General features: G+C 42.7%; 1 protein-coding gene across 9 annotated transcripts in view; it reads left to right on the top strand.

The window, feature by feature from the left end:
• Positions 1-14,211, top strand: part of si:zfos-588f8.1 — a 91,552-nt gene that overhangs the window by 53,525 nt on the left and 23,816 nt on the right. For 4 of the 9 annotated variants that reach the window (XM_061778035.1, XM_061778037.1, XM_061778033.1 and 1 more), the window contains exons 5-21: positions 267-361; positions 4,451-4,513; positions 4,894-4,993; positions 5,197-5,297; positions 7,506-7,635; positions 7,716-7,805; positions 7,887-8,003; positions 8,083-8,217; positions 9,627-9,748; positions 9,864-10,005; positions 10,075-10,270; positions 10,759-10,834; positions 11,221-11,313; positions 12,550-12,663; positions 13,217-13,256; positions 13,360-13,482; positions 13,561-13,641. In XM_061778035.1, coding sequence (XP_061634019.1) covers positions 267-361; positions 4,451-4,513; positions 4,894-4,993; positions 5,197-5,297; positions 7,506-7,635; positions 7,716-7,805; positions 7,887-8,003; positions 8,083-8,217; positions 9,627-9,748; positions 9,864-10,005; positions 10,075-10,270; positions 10,759-10,834; positions 11,221-11,313; positions 12,550-12,663; positions 13,217-13,256; positions 13,360-13,482; positions 13,561-13,641 — 1,818 coding nt within the window. The remainder of the gene's footprint in view (positions 1-266; positions 362-4,450; positions 4,514-4,893; positions 4,994-5,196; positions 5,298-7,505; positions 7,636-7,715; positions 7,806-7,886; positions 8,004-8,082; positions 8,218-9,626; positions 9,749-9,863; positions 10,006-10,074; positions 10,271-10,758; positions 10,835-11,220; positions 11,314-12,549; positions 12,664-13,216; positions 13,257-13,359; positions 13,483-13,560; positions 13,642-14,211) is intronic. The other 5 variants (XM_061778042.1, XM_061778039.1, XM_061778034.1 and 2 more) reach the window with 4 other exon arrangements.

The raw sequence follows: 14,211 nt of genomic DNA, 5'->3' as shown, positions 1-14,211 counted from the left end.
CCTTCTCTCTGGTTTTATTTTTGTACTTGGTCACACTTTCAATTATGGTTTGAAATTCCTCATGATTGAGTATAATGTACCATGAGGTTTTGAATTGGGTGCAGCAACATAAACAGTTAGTTTCTCTTCAGGACATAAAATCTCTGGTTGTTTCAAGTACTTGACTTTGTTGGGTTATCCACTGATCCATCAGTGTTCCATTAATGTCAAAATGTTTTCTCCCTTGAACAAGCCCTTGTGTTTTTTTCTCTTTTTACCTCCCTCAGGCCTTTGGAAACGCCAAAACGGCCCACAATAACAACTCCAGCCGTTTTGGTAAATTCATCCAGGTTAATTACCTTGAGACTGGAGTGGTGCGAGGGTGAGTAATTAACACCACACAAATTATACCATGCAAAGATATTTCAATGGCTATTTTTGAGCTTTTTAGTCTCATCCCTACTTCTTTAGCCTAATCACTTCCTTTATGTATGGTCATGTGCATCCTCCTCTGTTATTTGTGTGGTTGTGGGCTGAAATTTTTAGCCACCATCAGCTACTTCCATTTTCTCAGCCACCAGACTCCGGTAAGGAGCTCCATCAAAGTTTGGGCAAACGCATCACTTCCTCATCTTCTGAGGGCTGCTCAATACAATGTCTTACAACAGACATGCAGTAGATATCATCCAAGAATAGAAAAAGCTTTAGAAAATATTAATTATGCCAGAATTGTCGTTAAATCGCATACTAAGTATTGAGCCCACACTTTTCCCATTCACTTTTATGTTAAGTAAAGAAGGATGAAACGGTCAAGACAAGCTTGTGAGTTATGGGGTTTTAATGGTCCATATTTCACTAACAAGTTGATTTTCTGTATTTCTTGCTCAAGAAAATGAAACTGGCAGTCATTTCCAATAATGTCAATCTGTTTTGGAGCAGTTATTAAATAATTGCCTTTGAAACGCCCCATTTTCATTGCCAAAATCTACAAGGCCCCCCATGTCTTGGTGTGACATCTGGCAGAAGTGGAGACCAAATTCACTCCACAACTGGTGTGGGAAAAGGAATGTACTTTACATCACTAAAATCAAGGCATAGCAATTGCACAAGTTAATAATCATGCTAAAAAGAATAAATGAATTCCAAAATTATTAAAATATTTACTTGACAATCCAACAATGCTTTATCTTGTGTCTTAAAGGTCAGAGGACAAAGATGTTACATTTTTTCTTTAACTGTAGAACCCCTTTACAAACCACATCTGCCATTTCGAAGTGATTATATAGCAGATATACAGCAGTTAAATCGATAAATATGATGCAGAATCCGCCTCCTGCTTTTTGCATCCAGCGCCTTCCGGTCTTTGGCTCTATCTGGCACTGTGACGTAACAGAAGCCAAACAGCCTGTTCATTCGGCGTTGTGTGCTATTGTTCCATGCTGTTTTTCCTGTCCTTGTATATTTGTTGTCGCATGATTTCGCAATGTCACAATGGTTTATTGTGTGGAATTTGGTTGTAAAAATGGTTCAGGCAGTGGCAAGAGTTTTTTTTGGGCTTTCCAAGTGAAAAAGGAATACGGGACAAGTGGATGTAGCTAGGGAAAGTCAATCGACAGGAGAAGAAACTTGGTCAGCTATGGGTGCCTAGCAAGCATTCCAAACTCTGTGCTGATCACTTCGAACCGCCGTGTTTTGAGAAAGACTAGCATAAAGCATTTGATACAGAGGTAGAGGCTGAAATCGGCTGCAGTGCCAATTATTTTTCCGACGGCCATCAGGACCTCAACCGCCAGCAAGAGAACTAAATCTCGCAGCCACCATGGTGCTGCGGCGCAGACAACAGGTGAGGGTTTCCTTGTATATACCTATGACTCTATTATGGTTATGCACTGGGGAGTAGGAAGAAAAGACCCACGCAGTACTTTTCAGTACTGTCATCTGTACTTTTGCCTATATAACAAACCAGCAGACACAGCAAAGACTTTCTTTGCGGTGTGTTATAAAGCTACGAGCGAGGGGCACACAATATATAGGAATACTGCATACTATGTAAAAGCTTGTGCCGTGTCACTGAAACATATATGAATGTATAATACGTATAGTCGTGCTCAAAAATATTGGCACCCCTGGGGTGCCATTATTTCAAGCCATGACTGTATAAAAAGACATGCTTATGACACACACGTCACATAGACCCAGTGTCCACTCTCTTTTTCTGTTGTACAGCTGCTACTTGGCTGCTCGTCGTCGTCACTGTCAGGTTCCGATCTCCTGATCGGCTCAAAGATGTACGGTTTGACGATGCCAAGTTCAGTTGGGTGCTCCTGTACATCGAAATCCCCTCCTCCACATATTCCATCACGTTGCTCGCCATTGCGTATAGAGTGTACCACGCTGTGTTTGGCAATTGCAACGTCACTTCTGGTAGCCCTTGCGGTGTCTTGAGCTTCGGTTATGTTCGGCGAGGGCTCAATAAGCATCATAAAACCTAATTTTTAGCTAAACTATAGTTGAAAACTTGCTGTACGTTACGTGCTTGTATTACATATATAAACAATGCAAATATGAATTTTAACTGATCCCATAACATCTTTGTCATCTGACCTTTAATGTTCTGCACACTATGTATAATTAGGGGTGCTCTGATCACTGTTTTATGCTGCAGATTCCGGTATCTCTAATCCATGAGTGAGATCTGACGATCACTGCCAATACCGGTCATATAGTTTAGCTGTAAATATTTCAGTTTATTTGTGGTGAGTTCTATTGAAGATGATTTGACATGCATATTTGGGTTTGCGTCGCAGCTCTTGCATTCCTGCGCTGTGTGAAGGGGGAGGAGAAGCTACATTAGGGCTTGGCGATTATGGAAAAAATAATAATCTTGATTATTTTGATTGATAGTGAAATCTTGATTAATAAACATGATGATTCATTCATTTCAAAACTTTGGATTAAGTCAACTACCAAAACCCAACTTTAAATATCACTTAAAAGAACGTGAAAGTAAGTTAGTAACGAGTAAAATAATATATTAAAGTAATAGAAATTTGAAAAAAACCAAAGGAAAATAAATGCATTAATTGCTAAAAACGTGCCAATGCTTTTCGCCATTACTGTATTGTCTATTTTTTTTATTATTTCATTATTTTGGCATACATCAAATAGAAATAATTTTGGTAATCCTAAGTGAGCTAAAACAGGAAAAGTTTAGTCTGATTTCCTGTCACAGTCAGGAAAAAGTGTGTCTTTTTAAATAGTCAATGACTGTATCTGCTGTTCCAGCTGTATGCACCTTGGCCTCTTCGGGGGACTGTGGTGCGATGCATGCATGGTCTCTTGCCCAAAGTCAGCCAGGATAGGCTCATTACCCTGAACAAGTAGTAGAAGATGAATTCATATGATGAAGGGATAGATATGGAAGCTATTATCGTATTTATAATTTTGTTCGGACAAGGAAAATTCTGCCTAAACATTTCAAAACAAATGTACGAACGTCATCGGACAGTGAGAAAATATTTGTGGTGACAGCTGTGAGTTGTTCAATGTACATAGCAATAGTTTGCCTTATGTCCCAACAAGGCATTTTCCAATAATGGCAGAAAGACTCATCGTCTGTTGAGTAGTTCTTGAATCCAATTGGATTGTAATGCAATCAGTAGGGTTGGTGTCTGGCTCTTTCTGTAAAGAATCCTCTGAGACAAGGAAATGCCATATTGGATCTCACCCGCAGCAGATGTGCTTGTCGCCTTGTGTTACCCATCCGTGATATAGCAGAGGGTCTTGACACGGAACAAAGGCAGCCTGTCTTATCTCTCCATCTTCAGTGGCCACTCAAACAGTCCGTCGAGGAGATCTTCTTACGCTGAGCTGTGTGCTGTTCCTTACTGATGCCTGAGCAAGACCGTTCCACCTTGGTACAGGGATGGCCAAATAAGAATATTCATCTGTTCCTCCAACTCTGACTCCCTGCCTCTATTCTTAGTTTGTCAATGAGTACTTTTGCCTGGCTATTGAAAAAAAACACCCCATCTTATAAAGTCTGATTCAGACATCCTTTTGGCCTTGGCTTTGTGGAGTGAGTAAATAGTACTGCTTTTAAAATGGCTTGTCGCCAGTCTGAAAGCATACCTTCACTTTTTTTCTGGAGCCCCTGCAGGAGCCTCTGTCTCACACACTCGCCATGCAAAACAATAAATAAAGCCTGCCGTTGTCTCTAGTGGCTGTTCGTATTTGTTGTTGTCTTCTATTAGACCCTATGCTTTGTTCACCCTTTGATTGTTCCGACCATCTGCTCTCATTTCGCCTCCTGTTTCTCCCTCATTTCTTACTAGTCCACTTTGTTACATGACCTGAACATACACACATGCACGCGCACACACGCACGCACACACATGGTGACCTCTAGTGTTAGGTGATTCATGTGCATAGTTTTTCTTCTTCCTCACCACTCTTTCATGCTCTCTTTCAGTGCTGTGGTGGAGAAGTATCTCCTGGAAAAGTCTCGTCTGGTCTCCAGAGAGAAGAACGAGAGGTGAGGACATGCGGGATCTCGACCTCGCTCCCTCCCTCTGTCTAGCCTTCGCGGCCTCTTTGTACACTTCCCCAAGGGTCCTGTGGGAGTTGCATATGATTCAGGACCTTAGACTTAATTTCCTCATACATCTAAACACTCAGATCGGATGAACAAGTTCTTAATAATAATAATAATAACTCAGCAGATAAAATAAAAATAAAATGACAATGATTGAAGCTAACAACCATGATTTAACTGGAGCATGGGCCATTCATATTCTGTATTACTCATGTACAGCATATTGTTTTATATATATATATATATATATATATATATATATATATATAAAACAAAGTATTATGCGTTTAGTTTATCTTATCCACAATTTGTTCTTTTAGGAACTATCACGTCTTTTACTACCTGTTGTTGGGAGCTTCAGAGGAGGAAAGGAAAGAGTTTAAGTTGTTGCCACCTGAAGACTACTTCTACCTCAAGCAGGTAGGATGTATGGAACCGAATCCCAACCCTATCATTGCATTACAGCCAGTAGTTAGCATGTCATAGTAAAACTGTAATTGACTGTTTTTTCTTAATATTTACAAGCTGTTGTTTGTTGTTGTTTGTTTGTTCGTTCATACAACTCTTTTTCTGTCCATTTTGGCATTGTGTTTTCACACTCGCTCATTGTCTATTTTCTGTAGCAAAACTTTAAGATAGAAGATGAGGAGGATCTGCATCATGACTTTGAAAGACTACAGCAGGCCATGGAGATGGTTGGCTTCCTTCCAGCTACCAAGAAGCAGTAAGTGAATCATCAGTCCTATTGTGCAGTTTGATAATACACCTTTTCTTGAATGACCTGTTCAAGAAAAAAAGCCTGGTATGCTTCAAAACATCCATCCATCCATCCATTTTTCTTACGCTTAGTTGAGGTCGGTTCACGGGGGCAGTAGCTTTAGCAGGGACGCCCAGACTTCCCTCTTCCCCAGCCACTTCATCCACCTCTTCTGTGGGGATCCCGAAGCGTTCCAAGGCCAGCCAAGAGACACAGTCTCTCCAGCGTGTCCTGGGTCGTCCCCGCGGTCTCTTCCTGGCGGGACGTGCCTGGAACACCTCACCAGGGAGGTGTACAGGTGGCATCCTAATCAGATGCCCCTACCACCTCATCTGCCTCCTCTCAATGTGGAGGAGCAGCGGCTCTACTCTGAGCCTTCTCGGATGACCGAGCTTCTCACCCTATCTCTAAGGGAGCGCCCGGACTCCCTGCGGAGGAAGCTCATTTCGGCCGCTTGTATCTGGGATCTTGTTCTTTGGGTCACGACCCACAGCTCGTGATCAACCGGTAAATTGAGACAGGCACCGACCACCTTATGGCCACAGCTGCGGTCGGCTGCCTCTGCAATGGAGGCACGGAACATGGTCCACTCGGACTCAATGTTCCCCGCCTCTCCCGATACATGAGCAAAGTTCTGTCAGAGGTGGGAGTTGAAACTCCTTCTGCCAGCAGACCCAGTCCGTTTGGGCCTGCCTAGTTGGATGGCATCTTCCCCCACCATATGAGCCAGCTCACCACCAGGTGGTGATCAGTTGACAGCTCCGACCTCTCTTCACTCGAGTGTCCAAGACATGCGGCCGCAAGTCCGATGACACGACCACAAAGTCTATCATTGAACTGCAACCTAGGGTGTCCTGGTGCCAAGTGCACGTGTGGACACCCTTATGCTTGAACATGGTGTTCGTTATGGACAATCCTTGATGAGCACAGAAGTCCAATAACAGAACACCGCTCGGGTTCTGATCGGGGGGGCCGTTCCTCCCAATCACCCCCTTCCAGGTCTCACTGTCATTGCCCATGTGAGCATTGAAGTCCCTCAGCAGAACGATTGATTCCCCAGCCGGAGCGCTCTCCAGCACCCCCCTCCAAGGACTTCAAAAAGGGTGGGTACTCTGAACTACTGTTTGGTGCATAGGCACAAACAACAGTCAGGACCCGTCCCCACACCCGAAAGCGGAGGGAGGCTACCCTCTTGTCCACCGGGATGAACCCCAATGTACAGGCGCTGAGCTGGGGGGCAATAAGTATACCAACACCTGCTGGGTGCCTCTCACTGTGGGCAACTTCAGAGTGGAAGAGAGTCCAACCCCTCTCAAGAGGACTGGTACCAGAGCCCAAGCCGTGTCTGGAGGCGAGTCCGACTATATCTAGTTGGAACTTCTTGACCTCACCCACCAGCTCGGGCTCCTTCCCTGCCAGAGAGGGTGACATTCCACGTCCCTAGAGCCAGCTTCTGTAGCCGGGGATCAGATCGCCAAGTTCCCTGCCTTCGGCCACTACCCACCTCACACTGCACCCGACCCCTATGGCCCCTCCCACAGGTGGTAGCCCACGGGAAGGGGGACCCACGTTACCCTTTCGGGCTGTGTCCGGCCAGGCCCCATGGGTGCAGGCCCGGCCACCAGGTGCTCGCTTTGGAGCCCCACCTCCAGGCCTGGCTCCAGATGGGGGCCCTGGCCTACATTAATTTATATTATTCATCATAGGGGTCTTTTAGCCGTGCTCTGTCATGTCCCTCACCTAGGATCTGTTTGCCATGGGTGATGCTACCAGGGGCGTGAAGCCCCGGACTTCTTAGCTTCTAGGATCATTGGAACACACAAACCCCTCCACCACGATAAGGTGACGGCTCCAGGAGGGGTAAAATACACACAAGATTTCCTTCTTCAAGACATGCTCAGGAAAATGTTAGGAAAGGAATTGCAAGTAGAAATTAATCCTTGCAAATTTCCAGTTAGTCCTGTGATGTCTTTTGTCTGAGAATTGTATCTTAAAAGCCAAAAAAATTCAGGAATAAAACTTGTAAGTCAAGGAAGAAGAATAGTAGTGGGTAGATACAATGCTTCTTTTTCAGTTTTATAACTATTAAAGCTACATTGATGACAGTATTTGATGTAATGTTTTTACACTCTTATGTTGCTGCTTTAAGTTTTAAAGAAAGTTTCTGTATTGCAGGATTTTTTCTGTGCTTTCGGCCATCTTGTATCTTGGCAACGTGACCTACCAGAGGAAGTCAACAGGCCGAGATGAAGCCTTGGAGGTCGGGCCGCCGGAGGTCTTGGCCACTTTGTCTAACCTGCTGAAGGTAACCTTGTGTGTACTTTACTAGATGGGACCGTTTTTGGTCAGCTGTGTGTAAGCCTTAAACATGGTGGTCTCCCTCAGGTGAAAGAGGAGCTTCTTGTTGAGGCGCTGACGAAGAGGAAAACAGTGACAGTCAATGACAAGCTCATCCTCTCCTATAGCCACTCTGAGGTATCTGCTGGCTCCCAATTCACAATCATTTTATTTGTTTGGGATTGACATCCCTTCTTTCTCTTCTTCCTCTCACGTCAGGCAATCACGGCCAGAGACTCCATGGCAAAATCTCTATACAGCGCCTTATTTGACTGGATTGTCCTACGCATTAATCATGCACTCCTTAACAAGCGAGACATGGAAGAATCGGTCCCAGTGAGACACAAAATACATGAATATTTACTGTATTAAAAAACGGTGCAGTCTTGACCCGATTATGTTTTCTGTCCTGCAGCGCTTGTCAATCGGTGTCCTTGACATATTTGGCTTTGAGGACTTTGAGACCAACAGCTTTGAACAGTTTTGCATCAACTATGCAAATGAGCAGCTGCAGTATTATTTCAATCATCATATATTCAATCTGGAGCAGGTGAGCGACCTCTTACCACCATTACGTTGTGTGGATTTTTTTGTTCAACTCTTAAGTGATAAATGTAAAACAATGTAGCACAATGCATGCTGTATCATTTTACATGTATGCATGAATTAAACCTTAACTTAATTCACGTTAAAACATTAGAATTGTTTATTTACTAGGCATTACACGGTCAGGATTTTTGGGGCCGATCACCAATCAGCGAGTTTAAAAAACCAACAACCGATCACAAGATGGAGCAATGTGTCTATTTAAATGACCTGTTCATTTAATGTATATACTTGTGTACTTACTTGCTCAAAAAATTATATTTACAATAAATAATGTGTATTTGTTCATCTATTTATGCCAGTGAGGCATAGTGACAGACAGAACAAATGAATGGTCTTCTATGAGATGGAAGGAAGTACATACAGTAATTAATGCATCCACTTTTTGTGACATTTTTGTTTGTTGTGTGCCGTGAGATTTTTCAATTGTAAAATATGTTCCTTGGCTCCATAAAGGTTGGAAATCACTGCTCTAGTCAGGTCATGTATTTCTAATCAGTCAGGTCAAACCAACATTACAACATAACAGAAATAATGGGTGCTAACTTACTGTAAATAAATTACATTATTGTAATTCAATTACTTCACCCACACTGAAACTTTAGAGCATAATTCGACAGAACGGCGGCATGTTTATGTTACAACCGTTAGTGCTAGCACGAGCTTGCTAGGCTACATAACGTTTTTTGTTGCCTTGCGAGCCATATCGTATTAAAAGTATGTGAACATACCTCAAGCAAGCCTTAAACGAATGTCCTCTCCCGTCCTGAGCACCGGTGTCCACCAACACACGTTTTTCCCCATTTTGTCCTTATAATACAGTCGGCGCGATCCACTCTTGTTGTCGTCGCCATGGTAACGAGTGTATCCATTCGCATTTGAGTTGACAAGATAAAGCCCAATGATCATAAAAAACGGGATGCGGTGGTATCGGAATACATGATTTTATTGCAGTAGTCTGACATAGTGCAATCGTGAAAGAGCAAATTTGTCTTGTAGTCTGATCCGTGCATTAAGCGTTGTCTGTCCCACACATCCGACATGTTTTTATTTTTTTATTTTCATTTTTTTATAACTTTATTGGCTGTCAGATATTTACAGTACTACGTCAAAAGACGTGCGACAAGGCTAAAAATAAACTAGCTTTTGGAATCAAATATACTGTGCACGATGGCGATGCTGAGTCAATGTCTTTTGCAGAGCCGATCAATGAGGTCATTGATTGGATCGGCAAATTATGACATTAAAGCCGATCAGCATAAAATGCAAATTATCGGCCGATATCGATCAGGCCGATAAAATCGGTGTAAAGTCTATTATTTACAAACTGTTATATGTAATTTTACTCCGCAGGAGGAGTACCAAGCAGAGGGAATCACTTGGCACAACATAGATTACATAGACAATGTGGGCTGTATCCATCTCATCAGCAAGAAGCCTACTGGTCTGCTGTACTTGCTGGATGAGGAGAGCAAGTAAGAAAGACAGCATTGGTTTTGTTTGTTGCAGATGAACATATGTTCTACTAGTTCCTCTTCCTCATTTTACTTGTCCCTCCTCACCTCATTATTTTCTGTGCTCATTATCCAGCTTCCCCCATGCCACAGATGAGACTCTTTTAGCCAAATTCAAGCAGCAGCATCAGGGGAACAAATACTTTTTGTCCACACCAGTCATGGAGCCTGCTTTCGTCATTCAACACTTTGCTGGAAAAGTCAAATATCAAATCAAGGTAAGGAGGAGCAAGCACACGGTAACAAAAACTCACCAATTTCTGATGATTTATGTTTGACCACTGCAGGATTTCCGTGAGAAAAACACAGATCATATGCGTCCAGACATTGTGGCATTATTGCGGAGCAGTGACCGAGCGTATGTGCGGCAGCTCATCGGCATGGACCCGGTGGCCATGTTTCGATGGGGCATCTTGCGCGCCACCATCAGAGGCATAGCTGCCTTTAATGAGGCTGGTCGCTTTTGGGCTGCCAAGACTTCAGGTACATCTACAGTGTTGCTATCAGGTGGCTTTGGGGTGAAATAATAATTTAAGGTTGATATGAATTATGCAATTAATTCAAATATTTCCAGTCAATGAAAACAAGGAACATTTTCGTTCCTGTGGAATAAAATGTTGCACGTATGCCATGTTACCTTTTTTAGACCTTTGAGCAGCTTATACACAAAGCTTTAGGGTTCTGCAGTTTCTGTGCTCTGTAATAAGCCTTTCAGGTCAGCAAAAGAATATTAAGGCCAGAAACGTGAGGCTTTAGCCGATTTCTGACATTTTTCTCAAAGTGCACAATCCTGTATACTATTCTGGTGTTTGCAAATGCAGACCACTGACGTAGGATTTTTTTTTGGGGGGGGGATTAACAAGATTAAATCAAGTTTAGAAGAACCAGAACTGCTGCAGTCATGTGGCTCTCATCCACCTATTTTTTTAGTTTGTCTTTGTTTTTTTTTTGGTTTTTTGTTCCTTTCGTAGGTGTTGTCCGTCCAACATCCAGAACTCCTTTAGGAGAGATTCAGCAGGCCAATGCTCCAATAGAGAGAATGTACAAGTAAGGACAGCTCTGCAATATTTGAATTACAAATTGAATATGATGGTATCACCTTTTTGTTATGGTTGAACTGGTTTTCTAACCGTCCAGTCTTTTTCCTCTGGGGCACAGCCAGGTCACTGTGGATGTGGCGTCAGTATGTTGGTGCTTTTCGCTCTCTCTTTTTGCATTTTTTTCACCTTCATACTTAAACATTCACTGAAAATACAACGAAATTCAACCTTCATGGAACCGTTTTCTGTTTGATGCTGTATGTTGACTTCTGATTTGTTCTGTGGTAAGGGATGAGCTGAAGAGGGACATTTTTATAAACCCGCACTCTCCTTTCCCGCATGACACCTTTTGGTGACCACAGTGTGTGTGGCTCTCTCCTCTCCCCTCCGCAGAAGAGCATCTATGCTCGATTTCTACTTTGATCACTCAGAGGAGCGCCCTCTAGAGGCCTTTGAAGACATCTTTGCTAGCTATGAGAGTAAAAAGTAAGTGAAGAGTGGACAGGAGAAGTGGCTGAACACATGAGGCCAGGCAGGCAGGCAGGAAGAAAACATACTTGTTTTGGGCAACAGGTAGAGTGGTTTGCTTCCCTCTCTGAATTTACTTCCATCTAAAAAATAACAAACCATAATGAAAGAATGACTAGGTTGGAATGGTTATGATTATGGTTTCCTATGGAACCACAGTACAACAAAGTACTCTTCTCTAACCTCATTGTAATCCCCATAATTTTTTGCATTAGCTGCTTCCATACTTATAATTCTTGTGATAGAGCACATAAAGGTTTGCAGCTCAAATTGTGTGGAATGCTGAAACGAAGATACAGCATTCTTACACGTCCAAGTTCCCTGTTGAAATAGATACGAATGGAGTGTTGCGCTTTCTGATAATAGAGCAAATCATCATAGAGTATTTTTAAGACCGACTCCTCTGAGCTTTAACCCTTACCTCTGGCTTTCGGATATTCACAGTACATTGTTACACTGATTCAATCAGTCAGGATTGTTCAGATCTGCTATTGCGAGGTTGGCTTCACTGTTCAGTGAAATTATTTTGTGTTGCCCATTCCTTTCCTGCCTGTCTCCTGCTTTCATGGTCACACATGGTAAGTATAGAAAAGTATTGCATGAACCAGCTCTGAGATAAGGCTCGGTATTAATTAACCTCACCAACTTGGCGTTTAGCCCAGTAATTTGGATTGAATCAACACAAATAACTTAGTCCCTCCAGCATGGTACCAGAGGCGGCCATATGCATGTTGACTACCACATTTGCAGCAAAATCGGTGTGAATAATACCATCCATAATACCACCAAGCTCCATTTACTCTTTGTCTTCTGTGTGTGTCTGTGTTTCTTCTTCAAAAGGGATATGGCAGCATGGTTGGGTGGTTCGGTATGCTCTGTTCTCCCTGTAAATAAACATGGACAGTGGGAGTATGCATTCTGTGAGTTATTCTTCACGGATGAGCAGAGTTCGAATGTTTCTCACTGTCAGACCCCCCAACTATCCTGCCCTGTGTGTTCCCATCTTGGGTAACTGTTAGTCTGTTTTCCTCTGAGGATTCCAAAATTTATTTTTTATTTTTTTTTTTTTACACACATTTCTGATCTCATCCTTTTTTCCTTGTATTTTTACTTTTTTTTTTTTTTTTTTTTTACACCGCCCTTTCCTATTCTCCCCGTCCACACTGTGTATCTTTGTGTGTGTCGTGTGATCAGAGACATGCATGCGCAGATCATCAGCTCCATTAAGAACTTGCAGCTGGATGGTGAGGACCCTCGCAAGCTGCTGCAGTCCTGGGGTCGTCTCCGCTTCCCTCGACATGTCCTCCAGTGAGTCTGCAGACAGACTGGGTGGTGTCGGAGCTCACCAAAATAAGTGCAGTCAGCTCAGGAAAATAGATATGCAATAGATGTCATGTATCATGTAGAATCTAATGAAAACAGCAAGCTTCCTGTTTTATCAGATAGATTCCTTGAAGGCTGCAGCTGAAATGCCTTGAATACTGTCATAAACGGCATGAATAATAATCAGAAGGCATGTGAGGAGCAGTGACCCTTCAGCATGTCATGTCAGTTCGAGCAACTTAACACTGAATATGAATGTGTTGTACAGATGTCATGCCGGTAGCAAGTGAGAATGTCTGTGTGTATGCCGAAAGTCCCTGGGGTAAATTTTACATCCCATCTCTTGCTGTGAACTAACTCCTTCGTCTTCCTTGAGATCATTCTTACACACTCATCCATTCCAGCTGAGCTATCATTGATCCTGCCTTTCAGGTGCAACCCAGCATTTCATCACTGACTAACTTTGCTTCAGTCACTCCATCTTGACACCTCGCTGTAGTTCTCAAACTCACACCTTATCTGTCTCCCTTTTCCTCAGGAAAAACAAGGGAACGAAACAGAAGCAGATCATACCCAAGGTATCAAGAAAAATGACTCAAAAGTTTCTTGACTTTGTTTGTAACTTGGCACCCTTGTGCATTTTCTGAACCCGTTGAGAAAATGTTTACTCTTACTCTGCAGAACCTGTTGGATTCTCGGTCCCTGAAGTTCATTGTAAGCCTAACTCTACATGATCGCACCACCAAGTCACTTCTCCATCTACACAAAAAGAAAAAGCCCCCCAGCATCAGTGCCCAGTTCCAGGTAACGTTTAAACAATCAAGGCAGCCACATCCTCCAGGTACAATCCTGAACATTTTGCGAAATCTTTTTTCCCAATAGACATCTCTGACCAAACTCTTGGAAACTCTGAATAGAGCAGAGCCTTTCTTCATCCGCTGTATCCGCTCCAATGCTGAGAAGGTAAGACAGATTAATTTATTGTCAGTTTTGGAAGTCCCCCATTTCTATTATGCCAGAGTCTTAAAGGTGCTATATTTCACCAAACGCACTTTTCCTAGTATTTGGGATGTACAACCCCAATTACAATTATGGTGGGACGTTGTGTCAAACATAAATAAAAACAGAATACAATGATTTTCAAATCATGTTCAACATATATTTAATTGAATACACTACAAAGACAATATATTTAATGTTCAAACTGATAAACTGTATTGTTTTTTGCAAATAATCATTAACTTAGAATTTTATGGCTGCAACACGTTCCAAAAAAGCTGGGACAGATGGCAAAAAACACTGAGAAAGTTGAGGAATGCTCATCAAACACCTGTTTGGAACATCCCACAGGTGAACAGGCTCATTGGGAACAGGTGGGTGCCATGATTGGGTTCAGGAACACTTCAGAAAACCAATGTCAGTAAATATAGTTCACGCTACGTCCGTAAGTGCAACTTGAAACTCTACTACGCAAAGCAAAAGCCATTCATCAACAACACCCAGAAACGCCGCCGGCTTCCCTGGGCCCGAGCT

This window comes from Phyllopteryx taeniolatus, chromosome 7, assembly GCF_024500385.1.
Source record: "Phyllopteryx taeniolatus isolate TA_2022b chromosome 7, UOR_Ptae_1.2, whole genome shotgun sequence".
Lineage (NCBI taxonomy): Eukaryota > Metazoa > Chordata > Actinopteri > Syngnathiformes > Syngnathidae > Phyllopteryx > Phyllopteryx taeniolatus.
This window is presented reverse-complemented; position numbering and strand designations above follow the sequence as displayed.